Raw genomic sequence first — 19701 nt, 5'->3', positions numbered from 1 at the left:
AAGAAAATCTGTAAGACACGTATTTTAGCATATGCTCCCTCAGTGCAGGCATAGTCTTAATGTTTTGAAGCAAGTAAGAAAATGCATGCATGAATCTTGAACGCTGACAGCAGGACTTAAGGTACTTAGCAGGATGTCATCTGCAGTGTTAGGCAATTCCATGGCTTCTGTCCGTTGTGCAGATGGTAAGGAGGATTTCCAAGCAAGGAGTATCAAAACATTCAGGAAAAAAATGCTTAGAACTCTTACCAGCATTGTAACGGTGTGTTAAATTTAAGGCCTTTGGTTGTTTGCTTGTCTAGCAGTCACACAGTCCAAAAATAATTGTGAAACCCACAAAGGATTAACAGGCCTTTGAATCTTTATGGTAAGACACAAAAGAAATTTAGTAATACAATAAACTTGTATTGATGAGAAACCACTAGGGACAGATTTAAAACCTATATACTTAGAATTCTTGAGTGTATATGTATTCTAGTCCCCATGGTAGCTTTAATTTAATTTTAAGACAAATTGTAGGTTGTTTTTTTCAGATAACCGGCTTGTCTTCCTGTCATGTCTCTTTGCAGAATCCAGATTCCAAAATGATGCAAATCAACCTGACTGGTTTTTTGAATGGGAAAAATGCTAGGGAGTTCATGGGCGAACTATGGCCACTGCTGTTAAGTGCACAAGAAAACATTGCTGGTATTCCAACTGCTTTTCTGGAACTGAAGAAAGAAGAGATTAAACAGCGGCAGGTAGGATTTCATTACAGAATTGTGGGTGAGTTGAGAGCATTGTGCAGAATTAGAGGCAGTGCAGGTACTGCTGCTATAGACAGTGGTTTGGGTTCAGCAGAACTCTTTGTGTGAAGAACAAATATTTTAGTCTGAAGCAGTAGAGTTTTTGTTTTCTTAAATACAACTTAGATAAGGTCTCTGTGATGCCTCTGAGCTCAGTGATGTTTGGTTACTAGATAGAGCAAGAGAAGCTGGCTTCTATGAAGAAACAAGATGAAGACAAGGAGAAGAGGGATAAGGAAGACAAAGACAACAGAGAAAAAAGAGACAGATCCAGGAGTCCAAGAAGGTAATAAAAATACTCGGGTAGTGTATATCCAACAGTACTGTAGACTGTGGCAAAGAATGCATGGCAGGGAATAAGTTCATGGAAGTTTGTAAATGTTCCCCTTAGCTATTTCAGCGGGCTTTTTAACTTCTTGCAATTATTGATTAGCAGTTAGACATTGACAGGGATACTGTTTAAACTAGCAGCTGCTTTCAGTGGTTCATCTCTTCCAGGCTTTGTCTTTTTGAAGTATGAAATGTTGGCTGTAAATTGCTAGCAGAAATTCTGAGTCCTCCTGCATGTGCTGTAGATGAGTACTGAGAATCAACCTGATTCAGAAGAGCTTTTAGGTCCTGAAAATCACTGGTTTTATTTTTACATGTGTTATTTCATGATGCATTGCTTCTTTTTCCCAGGCGCAAATCGAGGTCTCCTTCCCCCAGGAGGAGATCCTCACCCATCAGACGGGAGCGGAAGCGCAGCCATTCTCGCTCCCCTCATCACAGAACCAAGAGCCGCAGTGCTACGCCTGCACCAGAAAAGAAGGAGGCAACTCCTGAGCCAGAACCCTCTGTGAAACCAAAGGAGACTGTTGTTCAAGAGGCAACTTCGAACAGGTGGGTGTCATAACTGTAGAGAGTGGTATATTGCTTCTTAAAGAATGGAAATGGTCTTAATGCATGTTAAAGATTATTCCTCCAAGCTTGACTACAATGTCTACTTCTCCCTGTTCCCCTAAAATGACATGAGTATTTGTCTAAGAATTTTCAGTAGGAATTCTATTTCCCTGTATAAAATTCTAAGGGCAGAGTCCTGAGCTGCCACTGTTGTTTCGTTACACTGGGTGTCCTTTCTGCTTCTGACAATGTCATCTTGTTTTCCAGCCAACTAATGCACAGCCTTGGTGTTACTTTTGCTTGCCTTCAAAACATTGTACCATATTCTAATTCTCTTCACCGTTGTAGAGTAGGATTTTTAACATGTCAGAAGATGGGCAAGAGAATGTTCTTTGTTGGGGAATACAGCATCAGCTTCTAAAATGTTACTCCAGTGGCTACAGTCTGTATGTGCTTGTAAATCAAGTTTTTCTTTTTAATAGTGATATCCCAAAAGCTCCTAAATCTGAACCTCCTGTACCAGAGACAAAAGAAATTTCACCAGAACGTAATTCAAAGAAGGAGAGAGAGAAGGAGAAAGAGAAGACTCGTCAAAGATCCCCAACTCGCTCTAAGTCAAGGTCAAGGTCTCGATCACGTTCTCCCTCTCATTCTCGACCAAGAAGGCGTCACAGATCACGGTCAAGGTAGGGCTTCAATTTGCCTCGATGGCAGAGGTTGAGAACTGAATGTTTTCTTCTGGAGTTGCCATTTAATGTCATGATCTCAGTGGAGGTAATTGTGTTTTTAGTGATGTTGAGCTGTGAATGTTTTGGGCCAGATGAGAATGATGTATTCAATGAATAAACATCTTGGGGAGCTGTTGTCCTCATTAGTTTATGAGAAAGAGGTTGCAGAGACTAATGGTGACGAGGGAGGGAATGGTGCACTCAGTAGGAATTATGTAGCCACCTTTTAGGTGATCTGATACTGAAGATTTTGCAAATTCCTCCCCTCCTCTTCATTTTTTTCCCCTCTTCACTCCTTAGAAGGTGTTTGTAAACCTAAAACTGCTGATTGTAGCTGAATGCAGCACTTGGCATCATAATTTAAGCAGTACTTTAATTTACACAGTTGGAGAAAAGCAACTTCTCACCCCATTCCCAGAGGATGGCGTTCCTCAAATTTGAAAATTAGATGGTTGCTTTTCATTGGGATTTCTGATTGTGACAGGTCTTACTCCCCTAGAAGGCGACCCAGTCCCAGACGACGGCCGTCTCCGAGGAGGAGGACTCCTCCAAGGCGGATGCCTCCCCCACCCAGGCACAGAAGAAGCAGATCACCGGTGAGGCGGTAAGATTTCCCTTCTCTTCTTTTTTTCAGTTAGTTTTGGTGAATGAGATTTATCAGAATTGTCTTGTTTATCTTTTCTCAGCGCTGCCAGTAATGTATGATTTGAATGATGTAGAAACTGCCATGTCATGTTTTGTAAGTATTTTGGGGACAGCCAACAGCTGTCCACCTTTTCAAAAAGTGGCAACTTCAGACCTTGAAATGGCTCTGGATAGCTCCCAACTTAGGCAGATGAGGCATCATTTAGCTGTCTTTATTTCCCCGTGGAGGGAAATGTTAGAACAGGCCCTGGATTATACTTGCTGGGATTTTTTTAATTATGACTCACTGTTCCATTATGTAAAGTTAAGGTAAAAATTAAACTTTGACTTGAAATGTATTTCTTCATGTTCTTCTGATTAAAAATAAGAACTCCTTAAGGTCTGCTCTTTAGTGTTGAAGGTTATATTTTTGATCCATGAGCAACTATTCTGGTAGGAAAGTTCTGAGTTGCGTTGCAGAGAATTACGTACTCAGGGCAGTGTCAAAACAGGGATTCGTCTTCGTAGGAATAGGATAAATTCCTGTCCTCTTCATAAGAAGAGAACTGAAGCGGTGCTTCCTGCGTACAGTGGTTCCTCCTTTCTAAGAAGGAACAGTTCTTCCTTTTTTTAAGCAAGTGATAAGTACTTTTTTTTTTGACTTTGTAAAGATATTCATTTTGCACAGTTATTGCAAAAACTGTGGGAAGTATCAAGCATGTATCTTGCAAGATGTACAAGAGCTCCCTTTCAGCAAGTGTTTGTCTCACTCAAGGTAGGGTTTCTTTTTTCCAGGTTCTCAGGAATTCTGCAGCCAAAGGTGGATTCTGCAGGTACACAGTTGCAACAGAACTTGCCACAAATTTTGCCGCAGAATTCTAGAGGCCCTATCTTTTTAAAATTACAAAGTAAAGATGAGAAACTAAAGCATAAGGATGAATACCACAGGTTCAGAGTTGTTGTCTGAAATTTTTGCCTCCTGGTATAAAAACCTCTCAGCATACTTGCACACTAAACTCTGAAATAGATCTGTTTGAAAGATGATTAAATCACGTGTGCTAACATGGAGAATCCTCTTAACCATCCAAAAGTAGAGAGCCCAAAGAAAACTAATTGTTCCCAGGAGAAAAGCTTAGTTGTAGCCTGTAGATTGACAGAAAAGCCAGTAAGGGTAACACTAACCGTTTTTTATTTTTTTTGCTCACTGTAGTTTAAAAATAATGAAAAGATTGGTTCTTAATCTCTTCTACAAACCAAGTGCTGGAGGCTGTTCGCCATGTTTTGGAAGTGCTGCTGTATGTGGCTCTGTATATGTGCTTGCAAACAAATTCAATTCTGTGTTCGTGCTCAAACGTTTCCTAGGCCAGGTCGGTGTCTAATATTACATTTGATTTACAGGAGAAGACGGTCATCAGCGTCTTTGTCTGGCAGTAGCTCTTCCTCCTCCTCCTCACGTTCCCGATCTCCACCAAAGAAACCACCTAAAAGAACTGTATCCAGTCCTCCTCGTAAAACACGTAGGCTGTCTCCTTCTGCCAGCCCCCCGAGGCGAAGGCACAGACCATCCCCACCAGCAAGTCCACCTCCCAAACCACGCAGATCTCCAACGCCTCAGCAGTCAAATCGTGCAAGGAAAAGCCGTGGCTCTGTTTCACCTGGCAGGGCATCAGGTAAGAGATGAGTTTCTTTCAGCAGCTTTGTCTTTATGCTTCCATCTTCTCAAAGATGACATCTGCAGCTTGTTTGAACAGAAAAGCGTGCATGGATTTTAAAAAACAAACAAATTGAAGCAACTTGTTTGGTTTTCTTTTAGCACCCAAGCATAAGAGTACTGAAAAAAGAGAATCTCCTTCACCAGCACCAAAACCAAGGAAAGCTGAGCTGTCTGAGTCAGGTATGGTTCTCACTTGTCAACACTGCCTTTGGGGTTTTTGGTCTAAGGTAGCAATAAAGTATGTTAGTGAAGTGCTGAGTGCTGTTGATAAGCTGGCATTGAAATAAGGTTTTGAGAAGCATAAGATGATCATTGACACTGCCTCAAATCTTCCATCTGAGCTCTCCATAAAAAAGCTTGGCCAAAGCATGCTTCAGACTCAGTGCTATCTTAATATATTCTTATTTAAATTTAAAAAAAAAACAAAGCACACCTGATTGACTGTCAACTGACATTACTTCTGCTGAGCAAGGCAAAATTCATTTTCAATTTAAATATTCTATGTCTTTATCTTTTCAGAAGAAGATAAGGGAGGTAAAATGGCTGCAGCAGATTCTGTGCAACAGAGACGTCAGTACAGAAGGCAAAATCAACAGTCTTCATCTGGTATGGATAACCTGCATTTCCTACACCTGGATTAATGCTCCTGCAGGAGTTAGTTATCGTTCAGTTCAAATGTTGATTTTAAAATGATTTTGCTGTGTGCAGTGCTATTGCAAACTTAACTGTATATTTACCCACTCATAATGGAGTAACTTTAATTATTGTTCATGGTACTTTCGTTAAATGAGGCTTAATTCTTAGAGGTTCTGGCATGTTTCCTGTTATGCGTCTTTGAAAGCTGCACTTTTAAACTCTTTCCATCACACACTAATGTTGTTTCCCATGACTTCCTTAGTCTCTTACTGCAGTAGGTTATTTCCTAATGTCTCAGACTCCTGACTTAGTGTTTCTATGCATAACAGCAGATCATTTTTAGAATGACCTGGCTAGTTAATTTTTTAGATGTAGAGTTAGTTGCTGCAGGTGTTGTTACCCAGCTCTGCTGGGTTTATCAACTACAAATTAACATTGGTTGTTAACTGCTTCTAAACAGAGCCTTCTTGTCTAGCAGGAGTGGAGGATTAGTGATTTAAACAGCATTATAACCATATCGGTATCTCTGCAACGGTCATAAGAATTGTTTTACAGAGGGTAATTCTTCTCCATTCATAGATTCTGGCTCCTCATCTTCATCTGAAGAGGAAAGACCGAAGAGATCCAATGTGAAGAATGGGGAGGTCGGCCGCCGCCGCCGCCATTCCCATTCCCGCAGTCCATCACCATCCCCACGGAAACGACAGAAGGAGCCTTCCCCTCGGTAATGACTTGTTACAGTGAGCACAGCTCATCTTTTTTCTCTGATAGCTGTTGAGTTGATGTGTGTGTCTGCCAGCAGCTACCCAAAAGAGCTTAGTTGTGCCCTCTTAGCACAGAATTGTGCAAGGAGGTAATCTTTTTTTCTCCAAAATAACTTAAAGAAGAAAACCAAAATCTCAGTGCTGGTTATACAGCAGGCTTCCTCTTGAGAGTCTGTGATTTGAGATGTAATACTTTAAAGCCCCTGCTGTGCACTAAGCTTGTGCAACAGTTGATGTAATTCTCTTAAAACTGGCAACCTTTCATCTCACTGAGGTAAGTTAGACTTTCAATACAGGCTGCTTTTCATTATCTATCCCTGAAGCATCTAGCACTGCATGTCATGTGAGGGATGCCTGGTTAGATGGACCCTTGGTCCATTCCAAGACTGTATTCTCTTTACTTGTTGAGAGTTAATCTGGATTTGTTGGAATGTGTTAATTTCTGCCTCAAATACTGGGCAGTTAGATTTTTTTTGTCTTTGTTTTGTTTTTCTTCCACTGCTGTCAGGATGCAGATGGAAAAGAGGTGGCAATCACCCGTGATGAAAAGGTTGGTTAGAAATTCATATCTTTAACAGGATTTACACACTGATAATCATTTAGGCTCTTGTTATGGATAAGTACTTCTTTCCTTTGAATTTGCAAGCTCAAATTCAAACCTCAAGCAACCTCAAACCTCAAGCAACATGAGGGAAATTCAGACTTATCTGTCCCATAATGGTTTGGGTATTGGAATATTTCACTAGCAGGGAAAAAAAAATCAAGAAGAAAAGAAACAATGCTGTGTAAAACAGGATTCAAAGGTGTTAAACTATCTTGCAGCATACTTAAATTTGCCTATTGCCTGTCATGTGAGTACTTAAAGACGTTTAATTAGTGCAACCCTGACACTTGGAGACTGCTATTTTCCCAGATCATTAAAGAACGTTCCTTTGAAACAAAGCCTTACCTATAAAAATTACAACTAATTGCCTTGTAGAACAACAGCCAGGGTGTTTGGAATGAAACTTCAGTTTCTTTAATGAGCCCTTTAATTTTTTATTGTTTTCATTTTATCCTTTATCATTTTGTTTTATCTGATTTGCTTTTGAGAAGGACCCTTTTTTCCTTACAGAACACCAGTTTTCCTCCATTTATTAATGCCACGAAAGTGCACAGTTTATTCACATTTTTCCAAAAGTCTGTATTAAACCTTATCTTGGAGAATAGAAAATGACTCATTTTCTGAGTAACTTGAATCCAGATAGCTGCAATTTAGCAGCAACTCTGATTATTCTTAACATTTCAAGAGATAAGTTCCTTTGGATTTTAGATCCATAGGTAAGAGCTGTTTCCAAGAATGAAGTTTCATGCTGTTCACATCGATCCAGCTTCAGTACTTCCTTCCCGTACCTGAAGGGAGCCTATAAAAAGGAGGGGAGTCAACTCTTTGAGAGGGTAGATAATAGCAGGACAAGGGGAAATGGTTTTAAGTTGAAGGAGGAAAGATTTAGGTTGGATGTCAGGGGGATGTTCTTTCCTATGAGAGTGGTGAGGTGCTGGAACAGCTGCCCAGAGAGGCTGTGGATGCCCCGTCCATCCCTGGAGGTGTTCAAGGCCAGGTTGGACGGGGCCCTGGGCAGCCTGGAATGGTATGAAATGGGGAGGTTGGTGGCCCTGCCTGCAGCAGAGGTGTTGGAGCTTTGTGATCTTTGAGGTCCCTTCCAACCCAAGACATTTTATGATTCAGGCTGCTGCTGTATCCAACCGAAGCAGGAGAAAAAATATTAGTTCCTTCCACACTGTACACCGAGCAGTCATATCACTGTGTGATGAGAGAGCTGTTTGTTAGCTGGTCTGGCTAATTAGGTGATCTCCCTTTTTATCCCCTCATTAGCATTTCTAGTAGAATTAAAAGCACATGAAGGGAGATTATATAATATAGTGGAATGAGAAGAATAAACCTGTGGCTCAGCTGCAACTTTTCTGAGTAATCCCTTTGTTTCTTCAGTAGGAGGAGGAGGAGCCCATCCCCCCCACCTGCCCGCCGACGGCGCTCTCCTTCCCCACCCCCCCCTCCCAGGCGACGCCGCTCACCCTCATTGCCCCGCCGAAGGTACTGTGCTTTGATTTTGGTCATTTTTGGTTTGTTAACTTCCAGCTGTGACCTGTAAAAAGACTGTAGGAAACCTGTTCCGTGATGCACAGCTTGCTGAGGGGGCTGTAGTTGTGCTGCTGAGATTTTCTGAGGTAGTTGTGTATTCTGCTTGTGGATTGATTGCCACATCTGGTCCCAAATATCAAACAGTTCCAAGAAGCTTGCTATTGAATAAAGTATTAACTAAGTTTAGAGAAACATTCGTGTGAGTCTTTTTCCCTTTTTAGGCATACTGACTGACACTGGTAACTGATTCCCATGCCTGTGTGGTACTTAAACCTTTATTTTCTTTGTAGGTCTCCTTCACCGCCCCCACGCAGACGCTCACCTTCTCCACGGAGGTACTCCCCTCCGATACAAAGGCGATATTCTCCTTCTCCACCTCCAAAGAGAAGAACGGCTTCTCCTCCTCCTCCACCCAAACGACGAGCATCGCCTTCTCCGCAGTCAAAACGCAGAGTCTCCCATTCACCACCACCAAAACAAAGGAGCTCTCCAGCTGCTAAAAGGCGCTCACCATCGATATCTTCCAAGCACCGGAAGGGTTCTCCTCCCAGTAGGTCCAATCGGGAAACACGTTCTCCACCACAAAACAAAAGGCATTCACCTTCACCACGGCCTAGAGCTTCTCATACCTCTTCAAGCCCACCACCACTGCGAAGGGGAGCGTCAGCATCGCCCCAGAGAAGACAGTCTCCATCTCCAAGCACTAGACCCATCAGGAGGGTGTCGAGAACACCAGAACCGAAGAAGACAAAGTAAAAAAGTCCTTCTTATTTGTTGGTGGTGTTTGGTTTTTTAAATAATACAATGAAAGTAGCTAGGGGATCACATCAACAATGGCTTGCGTGTATCTTGAGGTTGCTCAAGTGGTGGAGGCGCTGCTCAGCTTCCATTTCTGTATTGCCAAATCCTGAGGGGGTTTTTCTGAAGTTTATTTCAATAGATGCTTTTAATCTGAAGTGCAGCACGGGGAGAAGCATTGAAGAGGCTGTAGAGTCTGAGGGTTCTGCCAGTAGCTCAGCAAAGCTGGGTGCAAGCAGACCAAAACTGAGAAGCTTTATGCAACACTAGGAACAAAACAAAATGAACTTTGTCTTATTTATTTTAAAGCTAACTGCAGAAGGGAACTGCTACATTTTATCATTCATAAATAATTTCCTACCTGGTTGTGCAAGACGTAAAAGTACTTAATGTTAGCAGTTGTCTTCATTGTGACTGCTGCTTTTGTGAACAGGCTGTCAGAAGCACGGTGTGCTTACTTATTCCTTCAGGGAAAGAAGTTGTGGCTGAATGTTTGCACTCCTTCATTGGATGGTGAAATAGAATTGCTATTCTCTTGAGTTTTAATCGAGTTCCAAATTAATCATATCAGGAAAAAAGGGAACAATTACTCCTGATCAACAGTAGTCTTATTGCTTAACAAGCTGTTAAGCTATGATATATTGCAGTATCCTTTTGCATTACAGATGCACACTGATGTAAGATCATTTTGCCCTTTGTAATATATGCCTGCGCAGTAACTATTTTTTTTAAGTGGTTGCTTAACCAAGTTACAAACACATCCATTCATTTGACTTGTGAAATTTTTACTCCTTTGTTTCATCTCTTATATCTCTAATGCCAGAATCTAAGTGTAGCTTTTCTGTTTCCAAGGGCTTCCACCCCAAGTCCACGATCTGCCAGACGGGTGTCTTCGTCACGGTCTGCATCGGGATCACCTGAGCCAGCTCCAAAAAAGCACCAAGGGCCTCCATCTCCTGCTCGGTCTCGTTCCCCTTCTGCTAATTGGTCACCTGCAAAAAAGGCTAAAAGTCCAACTCAGAGCCCATCGCCTGCAAGGGTATTTGTTTGTTCTTTGGGGTTATGTGGCATTGTTTTGCTAGAGACCCAGTTGCTGTACTGAGTAACCTTGGGCAGACTTTCCATAGCTACAAAATTAAATATTTGTAATACATGTTTCAAGCTCAACACTTCTAAGACTGAGGGAAGTGCCTTTATATACATTTTAACTTCTGAAAGAGAACACTTTCTCATTTCTTGAGGTTACTGGTGTAATTTAATAGGTATGCTTCACTTATAGTGAACTTAATGGCCTACAAAGTGAGGTGATTTTACTTGTGCTTAGCGGTCTTATTTGCCAGCTGTTCTTAATAGGAAAAAGGTAATTTGGCCTACTTATCTGTTCTATGAATTTACTTCCTAAGGACATCTCATTTCATTTCCCTTGTTTTAGGGAGTTAGATTTCACCTCCAGTACTCGTTTCTATGAAGAGGCCTGTGTGTCATCACTGTGACACGCGTATCAAGTCGGCCTGCTGTGATGTTCTGTGTTCAGCCACAGCATGGCCATGTACTGCAGGATCTGCTTCTCAGAGTGCTGCTGTTGTGCCATTGGCAGTGGGACTCTCACAGTTCTGAAGGCACTGCCCGGTGTGGCTATGGGTTTTTTCTTACCAGAGTTCAGGAGTCTTGGGAATGAGTTATATCTGTTGAATTGTTTATTGCAGAATTCAGATCAAGAAGGGGGTGGAAAAAAGAAGAAGAAAAAGAAGGATAAGAAGCATAAAAAGGATAAAAAGCACAAGAAACACAAAAAGCATAAGAAGGAAAAGGCTGCAGTGGCTGCAGCTCCTGCTGCTGTGGCTGCAGCAGATACCACCTCAGCACAGGAAGAGCAGGAAGCAGAGACAGAACCCAAAAAGGTATGAGTTTGATTCTTGTCATTTAGTGTTCCAGAGCCTGGTGTAAGAAAATACGAATGCCCACGCTGCTCTTGATAGCAAATAGAAAGTTCCAGTTTGTGAAGAAATGCTTTCTCTTTGTTTCAAGGAGACAGAAAGTGAACCAGAGGACAACCTTGATGATCTAGAAAAGCACCTGCGAGAGAAGGCGCTGAGGTCGATGAGGAAGGCACAGGTGTCCCCACCATCTTAGGCCGAATCCTTTGATATAATGTACATTTTATTTGGTTTGTACTCAGAATTCAATTTCAAATTGCTAAATGTGTTTGAGCTTTAGAATATAACATTTGTTGTAATAATTGCTAGGTTGAGGTTCACCATGTACAAAGGGCATGGATTTACATTGCAAAAGGTGTCCACAGTGTACTAGTGACATTCTTTCATTGGCAGTCAACATAATTTCCTTTAGAGCGAGACTTCTTAGAAGCAGTAGGGGTTTGTTTTGAAGGTTTTCAACATGACCATCAGCTCCCTGGTTACTTTGAAATTCAGCAGAGCCTTTTAGAATAATTTGTGAGGGTCTCATTTGACTTCTTTTGTATCCACTCACATTATGCTACTAACCTTTGTGGTTTGTAAGCCTGCCCAGAAGTAAAACCACTGCAGAATTACCAAGGAAGTACGTATATTTTAATGCTTTCTACTGTTGCCTGTACAGTCTCCATTAAAGCAAATCAAGAATAGCAATTTAGAGTGGTACATAAATGAAAGCATGTTGTTTACCAGGACACTGTGGGTTTATATAGATGTAACATGTTGATTTGGAACACTGGAATTTCATTTGTATTTTTGTTTTGTTTTATTTTTTTAAAGGGCAGTTTCCATGATCAGCAGTCCCAGAACAATTCCTTCAGTTACATAAATTCTGTTTGTGAGATGTTGTTGCCCCATTCATAAATCTTGTCTCGTTAGGGTTCCTCTGAATGGTGTGAGCCACTTTCAGAGATGTGGTCTTTGGAAGTGTGAGGAACCTGAACTTTGGATATTGTCATGTTTTCACTGTTTTTTTTTGTTTTTGTTTTTTTAACTAAAGCTATATAAAGCTTGTGGATTAAACAAAATAAATTTCTAAATTTAAAGAGACCTTGCCTATTTTTATACGAACACTTGGCTAAGGAGCTTCCTTTTGCACAGGGTTAATGAACGCACAGATAAGGACTTATCTAAGGAATCCTGGTGGCTGGGAGGCTGTTGCTGTCCGTTCTTTTAACTTCAAGCTCTGGTTCAGAAACCAAATCAGTTCTGGAGTCTGAGGCTGTTCTGGAAGGAGGACTGCAGCCTGGTTTGGAAACCAGTCCAACCTCTTGGTGTGCACAATTAAGTGTGGATATCTAATTAGTCTTTTTGTCTGACGTGGTGTAGGATCTTGAAGTGAAGCTGATGTTCTGCAGGTGCCCAATGGAAGGGCTGTCATTAAAGCTGCTTCTTTCTGCATTTCCTCATACACAGCATCTTTTGTTTCTTAGCCCAAGTGTACGTGAAATGCTAGAGTGCTTATAAACACGATTGATCAGCACTGCAGCGTTGTGTGCCACCTGTTGTGTGTGTAATGAACTGAAGAACTTCCAGGAGAAACACATCCTGAACAATACGTGAGTGACGTTTGGTGCTGTGGCACTGCAGACCCAACAGTGTTCCTTTTGCCTTTGGAGGTTCTGTTCTTAGGGTCCCCCCTTCTTTTTTTCTTCTGAATGTTGATCCATAAGGAATAATTAAAGTTTGAAAAGAGCAATTAAATATGCTTTTCAAGGAGTGTTTCGCTTCTGAATGGAATTTAGCTTAATATTGTGATGCCTTCCTACTCAACCAGATCCCATATTGCATCCAAATCCTTGCCAAGGGATAGCAAGCCTTCCCTTCTGAGTTACAGCACCATTTCTTGCTGTTTTGAATGCGGCTGTGTAGATACCTTCAGTACAAAATCATTCTGAGATGATATCCTTCAGTGTGTGTGTCTGTGCTGTGGAGTTCTGTGGTGCGGAGCTGCTGGCTTATGGCATTGGATTCCTTCCTCTCTTAATTGTCTGTAATAGACATCGCAGCATCCAAAGCCACGCTGATGGTGATCTGTTTACCACTCAGTCTCAGTTTAAGCTCTTATCTCTGTACCTTGACCCTTTTATCTGTAGCCATGGTGCTGCAGCTCACAAGGTGACCGTGTAGGACGCCTCACACAGCGTCACAGCATCCCCAGGGTGTGAATCACTGTCCTTTTTGTTCTGGATCTGCTCATACTGTGTGTTTACATGTTAGTCAAGGCAGCCCTCTTGAAGTGACAGGTGAATGGGTTTGTGGAACTGACTTGCTGCAACAGCCATCACTACGCAGTAAAAAAGGGTAATCAAGCTTAATCAGATTGTAATAATTCAGATAACAGGCAGTCCATGGGAGTGAACGTAAGGATGGAGTGAGTCACTGACAGCTTGATATCTCTGGTTCATAGTAAAGAATGATGTATTTGTTGTGTCAACGCACAGGGAAACAATCGCAGGTGTGTGCAATGACTTCAAGTCCATAGGAACTCAGTGTAGGGCTGAATTTTTCCACTTGTGTGGCTCTGGGAGATTTGCCTATGAGTGCATGGAGCACTTCCCATGCTTTGCCACAGAAGTTCTGCACTCAAAGGGAGCTGTATGAATGGTCAGGGCAGAGTCTGCTCTGCTGCTGTGTGAAACGCACGGTGATCTGAAATCTGAAAGACATTACTCTGTATTTGGGTTCCATTTCCAGGCAGTGGCATTGCAGGAGGACAGTGCTCACCCCAGACGTGTGCTGGGGATTGTTTGCCTGTGCAGCTTTGGGAGGAGGAAACAAATAGCTGTTAAAGCATCGGTCATAGCAAAGCAGCTGAGAAAGTTCTCCTGTTTCATTTTAACCTGAAATGCGGTTAGGAGGAGGGGGAAGGAGAAAGAAATGGGGTATTTAACAACATCCACAGATACATCTGTTAGCTGTGTGGGGACTGTACGGGGATGGCGTATTGAAACAAGCAGCATTGGATGCGAAGGGCTCCGTGTCCAGGCAGGGAAGTGCTGTGGCAGTGCCACCACTTCCTGAGCACCGATGTGGAAGAATTACCTTTGTCACTGCTGTGATATTTTTTTTAATGAGACAGAACTGAGGCTCTGTCAGCACTTATTAAAACCTCTGCAAGTTCACGTGCACCGACACAGGGCGATGAGGAGAGAACGCTGCACGAGGTGCACCATCACCCAAACAGCACTGAGCTCTTATTTGTTTTTAATCTGTTACAAGCGCGTGAACGACTCCTTCCATTATTTATGCTCTGGGAATAAAGGCTGCTGTTCTCACAGGCTCTGCTTTCAGCTTCAGCTCTGCTCTCTGGGTCAGGGAAAGCGGCCGCGCCGCCGTCACCCCGGGGAAAGGTGACTGCATGGAGCCGGGCACGGCGCTGTGATTCCACCCGCACTGCATCCATCCGTGCAGAGCGTTCACCGCCGGCAGGGCTGGATGGATTGGCAGGAAAACGGCAGGCAGACGGTGTGGACCTTCCCTACATAGCAGGGCTTCGCCACGCTGCCAGGAGCCCCGGATCCATCGCCTCCAGGTGAGCACCGACCCCTAAGGACGAGGGGCAGGCGGGGAGGATTTGGGTTTGTCAACATGCACATCTCTGTCACTAACGAGGGGCCGTTTGAATTTCAGCGGCGTCACAGATGCGGCACTGCTAACTGCTCATCTGAGTGTTACATTGGTAAAAGAAGAGTGGATGGTTTGAAAGCAATCCTGCGTCTCATCCGAAGAGCAGAGGAGAGCAGCAGAACCACCACAGTAACATCTCCACAGAGCAGCTCTGCATGGGTCCCACTGCTGTCACCTGGGGTGGATGCAGAGGATCCTGAAGTGGAGGTGGCTCAAAGTGGGGCTCCAAGTTGCTCCATTGTTACCACAGCCTCACAGCACTGCTACAGAAAAGCCGCCAGGCTTAAAGAGGTGATGATTACAATTGCAAAACCAAATAGCTGTTGCTCAGAACGACCAGAATTTCAGCCCAAGCAGGCAGAGCGTGTGCTGCAGGCAGCAGGCTCAGCTGTGGGCAGTTGGGAGCGCTCTGCCTGCGGGATCACTGCTCACCCCATCCCTGTGGCTTTGGGTTCACGCTCAGCTCTGTGCCCGCTGTGTGCCGTGTGGGGCTGTGCGGTGTCAGGGAGGTGGGGCAATTCCTGCTGCTGTGTTGAGAGCTGCCAGTGCTGCAGATGTTGCTGCAGTACAAATAATTGTATCAACAAAACGATTTCTAAGTGCTCACAGCACTGTGTGACCTTTGCTTCTCGTCCCCAAATGCGTTTCCTTTTCTTTTCTCGAGGCCTTTGGAAAAATCTGGCTCCTTCCACGATGACTCAGAGAGGAGGAAACGCAATCCCTGCTCCGTGTGCCACCCCCGGGACAGAGCAGTGCTGACACCATCGCAGCCTTCGCCCTGAGAAGCCCTGGGAGGGTCAGGGCTGTTCCTTCCAGGTGTGAGGGTGGCGGAGATACAGAGGTCACAGTGCCCCTCCTGCTGGCGCTGGGCACCATCCAACAGAGCCCGGCCCCATCCTCCCAGCCCCTGCCTTACAGATACCGACCAGATCCCTTCTCACAGCCTTCTCCATTGTGAGGATGGATTATCCAGTGCCTACAAAGGCTGTGTGACTTTGTATCGAGTGGGCAACCCGGATAAGGAGGGTTTGTTGATGGACTTGGGGTGGTTTTGCTCCAATGTTTACCTACAAAGCACAGTGCCCGGGCTCGGTGCTGTCATTGGATGGGTGCCCTGTGGTGGATGTGCTGCTCCCTCCGCACACCAGAGCCGTCGGAGTCGCCATCTGCAGGCAGCCCCACAATGGAGATGCAGGAGGAAGCACGGGTGGAGCACAGCTGGGTTGGAAGGGACCCCACAGCCTCTCGGCTCCCTTTGTCCCCTCCGACCCCCAGTCTGCAGGGGGAGGCTCAGAGCCGCTCCCCTTCCCCGGTGCTTCAATGGCACAGAAGGGAGCGAGGTGGGAGCTCTGCGCAGAGCAGTTCCTGTAACCCCGTGCGGGGACCCAACGCAGCGCACACAATGCGTGCTTTGTCCGCTTCTGTTCTCCCAGTGCCGTGAGTGCAAACACAGAACGCGTTAATTACTGTCCAGCTCCCCGGGGTAAGGCCCATATGCCAACAACCGGAGCAAAGCACGGGAAGCGCCGCGATCCTGAAGTGACGCTGAGCTGCAATTACTTCTTGATTTGCTCGTAGAAACACGCAGCCCTGCGCCCTTTGTGCTCGGAGCAGCACTGACCGTGGGGCTGTGCAGGAGAGAGCGAGGAATGGCGGGGTGGAGCCCACTCGCCACGCAGGGCTGCTGTGAGCTGCTGGCATTGTGCTCACGGCGTTGGCTTTGGGCACAGCGCTGTGCAGTGCTGCATCCTCAGCTGCTCGCTGGGCGCCCGCAGTTGGTGCCGTGATTTGGCGTTCACCCCGGCAAAGAATGAGCTGCCTGAGGACAGCTGGCTGCGTGCTGCAGCAAACCGCCGACTGTCTGACACACGGACGGACGGACAGGCGGACAGCTGCTCGCCTCCACGTGGATGGGGTGGGCACGGAGCTTTGGTTCAAGCGCTGCTCAACGTGGGGATAACGAGGCCAAAAGGAGCGCTGCTGGAGCAACAAAGCAGGCCGGCCTTGTGCCCTGCGGTGGGGGATGAGTGCAGCCCCGCGTCCCTCCCTGCGCCCGTGCAGGAGGTGAGGGGAGCCGGTGGTTGTGCAGGGGGGGCACTTTTCCTGCTGTGCCTCTGTGGGGTTCTGCACATCGCCTGCAGCCTGGCCGGGGATCCCGAATAGCGCCGGATGAGAGCGCTGCGTTTTCCACCCAGGCGCTGTGGTTTCTGCCCTTCTTTTAATAGGTGCCCGTGGGCAGGTTCCTCCACAGCCTCACCCAGCCCTGCTTGGAGTTGTTCTGCCAAAGCCAGTCGGGTGCTTGCAGGCCTCACTCAGTGCTCTGCCTTCCTTCCCGAGCAGCTCCGGAGCCGGGGGGGGCGGGGTGTGGGGGTGGGATATGGGCTGGGGGTGTGGGGGGGTTAAGGTGCCGCCCCGCGCTCAGACACGCAGCGCTGTGCTCCATCCCCGGGTACGGCATCCACCTCCTCCGCCTTTAAAAGCCCTTGGAAAGCTCGGGATGGAAAACCGCTGCGCAAAGGCCAAAGTGCTGAGAAGTGAAACAAAGGCACACTGTGCTGCTGCCCGGCCGGAGGGAAATAAGGCTCAACGCAGCATAAAATAACACGGAGGGAGCGACCTGCTGCTGCGTGCGGAGGTGGAGGCGGGGGGGGGGGTTGGGGGGAGCGCTTTGTTCCGGCTCCGGGGCTCTGCGCAAACCGCTCCCAACGCCTCACTTCACTTTTCTGAGTCGTTTCTCGCAGCTGGAAGAGGTGGGAGACGCCGCTTTGGGATCGGCTGTTTGTTTGGTACAAAGCTCGGGCAAACGAACTGCGGGTACGAACGCAGAAACGTGCCAGAACGTAAGCAGCGATGAGAGAAGGGGGAAACAATCGGGAGCGTTCAGAACAGCTCTGAGACCGAGGTCTGTTTGAATGGGGAGGAGGAGGGGCTCGGGAGGAGGCCGCGGAGAGCAGGAAATTTGTCATCTGAAAGTCAAATAACCGAAAGACGTCGAGCTGCAGACGGGGCGTGCGGTTGGACGGCAGCGCAATGGGCTGCTCTGCCGGTGGCACCACGTGGACTCTTTTGTTGGAGAAGGAATCCAACGGCAGAGCGGGCGCAGCTCCTCGAGCTGCTGAGAACCGCCCGCACCGACGCAGCTCTGCGCGGCCCGGGATGGAGAAGAGAGGGGGTTGGGGGGGGGGGGGGGGGGGGGGGGCTGCTTCGCCCCGCTCTTCGATTGATTCGCTGCTTCAAGGAGGGCTGACCCCCCCCCCCCCCGGTGTGACAAAGCCCATGAGTGAGTTTGGGGCTGTTGGCTCTGGGACCCTCAGGGCCCCTCTGGGCGGCAGTGCGGGCACAGCTCCCACCGCCCGGCTGTGTGCTGCGGCTCAGTGCGTGTCCGCCCCCCCCCTCCGCCCAGCGCTGCTCTGATGAAGGCGGCCTTTGTGGCACAGCTCTGCCATTAATTACAGGCGGAGGTTCCCGGGCAGGGCCGGGCGCTGTTTGCTTACGGTGACACCTCCGCCCCGCGCCGGCTGTCCCACCCCGTGAGTCACAGCGGTTCGTTGGACTCTCAAACAAACAGGAAAACCTCCCGCCGGCCGAGAGGAGCCGGAATGCGCTATTTGGAGGAAAACGCTGGAAAAGGGCGCACGGTTTAATTTCATTCCGCCGCTCCGCCCCAAATCTCCTGCGCATTTTCTGCCCGGCTCCTCAGCCCTTGGCCTCAATAGCTCGGCACAAACCAGGCTGAAGCTCTGCTCCCCGCCCCTCGCAACGGCCGTTCCGGGCAGCTCGGAGCGCGCTCCCCCCCCCCCGGCGGCGCGCACGGAGCCGTGCCCAGCGATGAGCTCAGCCGCCCGCGCCCACCGAGGCGCCCCGAGCGCTGCCCCCGCCCGGCCCCTTTAGCTCCGCCCACATCGCCGACCGGCACCGCCCACAACGCCGAAGCACCGCCCACCTCCGCGTTAGCCACGCCCTCCCCCGCCTTGTCCCCGCCCACTCCGACGTTAGCCCCGCCCACCTCAGCGCCAACCGCCCCCGAGTTCAGCCGCGCTCCCACGCCGTTGTCCCCGCCCCCTTTCTGTGACCGCCTCCAATCAGACCACGCCCTCGCCTCTGGCCCCGCCCCCCATTCCCGGCCCCGGGGCGCTGTGCGTTGTGGCGCGGGGCGGGGCGGGCCGCAGTCGCGCGGCGCGGGCGAGGCGAACGGCGGCGGTTCCGTCCCGACGGCGGTAGCGGCGGCGGGCGAGGCGAGAGGCGGCGACGGTTGCAGCATGGCGCTGTCCGTGCCGGTCAACGGGCTGAAGGAAGGCGACAAGGAGCCCGTCATCGAGCTCTTCGTCAAGGTACGCTCCGGGCGCGGCTCGGGGCGCTCCGGCCGTTGGCCGCCCGCCGTCCCCGCCGCGCGCCGCCCGTCCCCGCCGCCGCTCCCCGTCCCGTGGGCTGCGCGCCGGGAGCGCCGCGGGGCGGCGGCGGGTGACGCCCGTGGCGCCGCGCGGGGCGGCCGCGCACAAAGGGCCGGGATGGGAGGGGCGGGGCGGGCGGCCCGTCGGCCCGATCGGCCCCGTCGGCCGTCGGAACCCCGCGGGTTCGGCCGTCGGACCCCGTCGTGACGCCGCACTCCCCGTCCTGCGGGGCCCGGCGGTGCCGCTCCGCGGTTCCGTTCGGTGTCCGAAGTACCGGCGGCTGAACGGCGGCCGCGCTCGGAGCCGCTTTGAACGCAGCCGCCCCGACACAAAGCGCGTCGCTGCTCGCGCTGAACTTTCCGAGCGGTGCCGTAACGCGGCGGTGCGGCGCCTCCGTTTGTCGGGGAGCGTTCGGTGTGAGCGCCGCCACCCGCGGCTCTGCGTTGGGGATCGGATCGGCGGGGAGCCGCTGTGCGGGGCGGGTGGGATCCGCGTACGGCCCGGCTGTGAGGTTCGGTACGGCACATACGGACGCGGTGGTTCGGAGCGGTGCCGCTTTGGTGCGGCGCGTCTTTGTTTGGCCCGAAGTCCGTCCCGCGGTTTTGTTGTTTTTAACCGAATGGGAGCGGTTAC

At 48.3% G+C, this 19701-nt stretch overlaps 2 protein-coding genes and 1 long non-coding RNA gene across 20 annotated transcripts in view; 2 read left to right on the top strand and 1 right to left on the bottom strand.

Moving 5' to 3' along the window:
• Positions 1 to 12093, top strand: part of SRRM1 (serine and arginine repetitive matrix 1) — a 16734-nt gene extending 4641 nt beyond the window's left edge. For 2 of the 15 annotated variants that reach the window (XM_015297687.4, XM_015297694.4), the window contains exons 4-18: positions 570 to 740; positions 959 to 1071; positions 1467 to 1667; positions 2150 to 2353; positions 2880 to 2999; positions 4418 to 4689; positions 4833 to 4913; positions 5253 to 5339; positions 5949 to 6093; positions 6642 to 6683; positions 8124 to 8228; positions 8567 to 9028; positions 9927 to 10113; positions 10781 to 10975; positions 11103 to 12093. In XM_015297687.4, coding sequence (XP_015153173.1) covers positions 570 to 740; positions 959 to 1071; positions 1467 to 1667; positions 2150 to 2353; positions 2880 to 2999; positions 4418 to 4689; positions 4833 to 4913; positions 5253 to 5339; positions 5949 to 6093; positions 6642 to 6683; positions 8124 to 8228; positions 8567 to 9028; positions 9927 to 10113; positions 10781 to 10975; positions 11103 to 11207 — 2490 coding nt within the window. In that variant the 3' untranslated portion in view covers positions 11208 to 12093. Of the gene's footprint in view, positions 741 to 958; positions 1072 to 1466; positions 1668 to 2149; positions 2354 to 2879; positions 3000 to 4417; positions 4690 to 4832; positions 4914 to 5252; positions 5340 to 5948; positions 6094 to 6641; positions 6684 to 8123; positions 8229 to 8566; positions 9029 to 9926; positions 10114 to 10780; positions 10976 to 11102 lie in introns of all 15 variants that reach the window. The other 13 variants (XM_015297693.4, XM_040651729.2, XM_015297690.4 and 10 more) reach the window with 12 other exon arrangements.
• On the bottom strand, positions 11546 to 18747 carry LOC124417372. Its single transcript, XR_006932073.1, has 2 exons — positions 18684 to 18747; positions 11546 to 13809 (listed from the first exon to the last, which is right to left on the bottom strand). It is a non-coding gene; the product is annotated as an uncharacterized LOC124417372 (long non-coding RNA).
• CLIC4 (chloride intracellular channel 4) overlaps positions 17348 to 19701 on the top strand; it is a 21566-nt gene continuing 19212 nt past the window's right edge. For 2 of the 4 annotated variants that reach the window (XM_015297736.4, XM_046903675.1), the window contains exon 1: positions 18843 to 19008. In XM_015297736.4, the coding sequence (XP_015153222.2) occupies positions 18937 to 19008 (72 nt within the window). In that variant the 5' untranslated portion in view covers positions 18843 to 18936. Of the gene's footprint in view, positions 17518 to 18842; positions 19009 to 19191; positions 19585 to 19701 lie in introns of those variants that run through there. The other 2 variants (XM_040652001.2, XM_046903679.1) reach the window with 2 other exon arrangements.

Source organism: Gallus gallus, chromosome 23 (genome assembly GCF_016699485.2).
Source record: "Gallus gallus isolate bGalGal1 chromosome 23, bGalGal1.mat.broiler.GRCg7b, whole genome shotgun sequence".
NCBI classification, from domain to species: Eukaryota; Metazoa; Chordata; class Aves; order Galliformes; family Phasianidae; genus Gallus; species Gallus gallus.
This window is presented reverse-complemented; position numbering and strand designations above follow the sequence as displayed.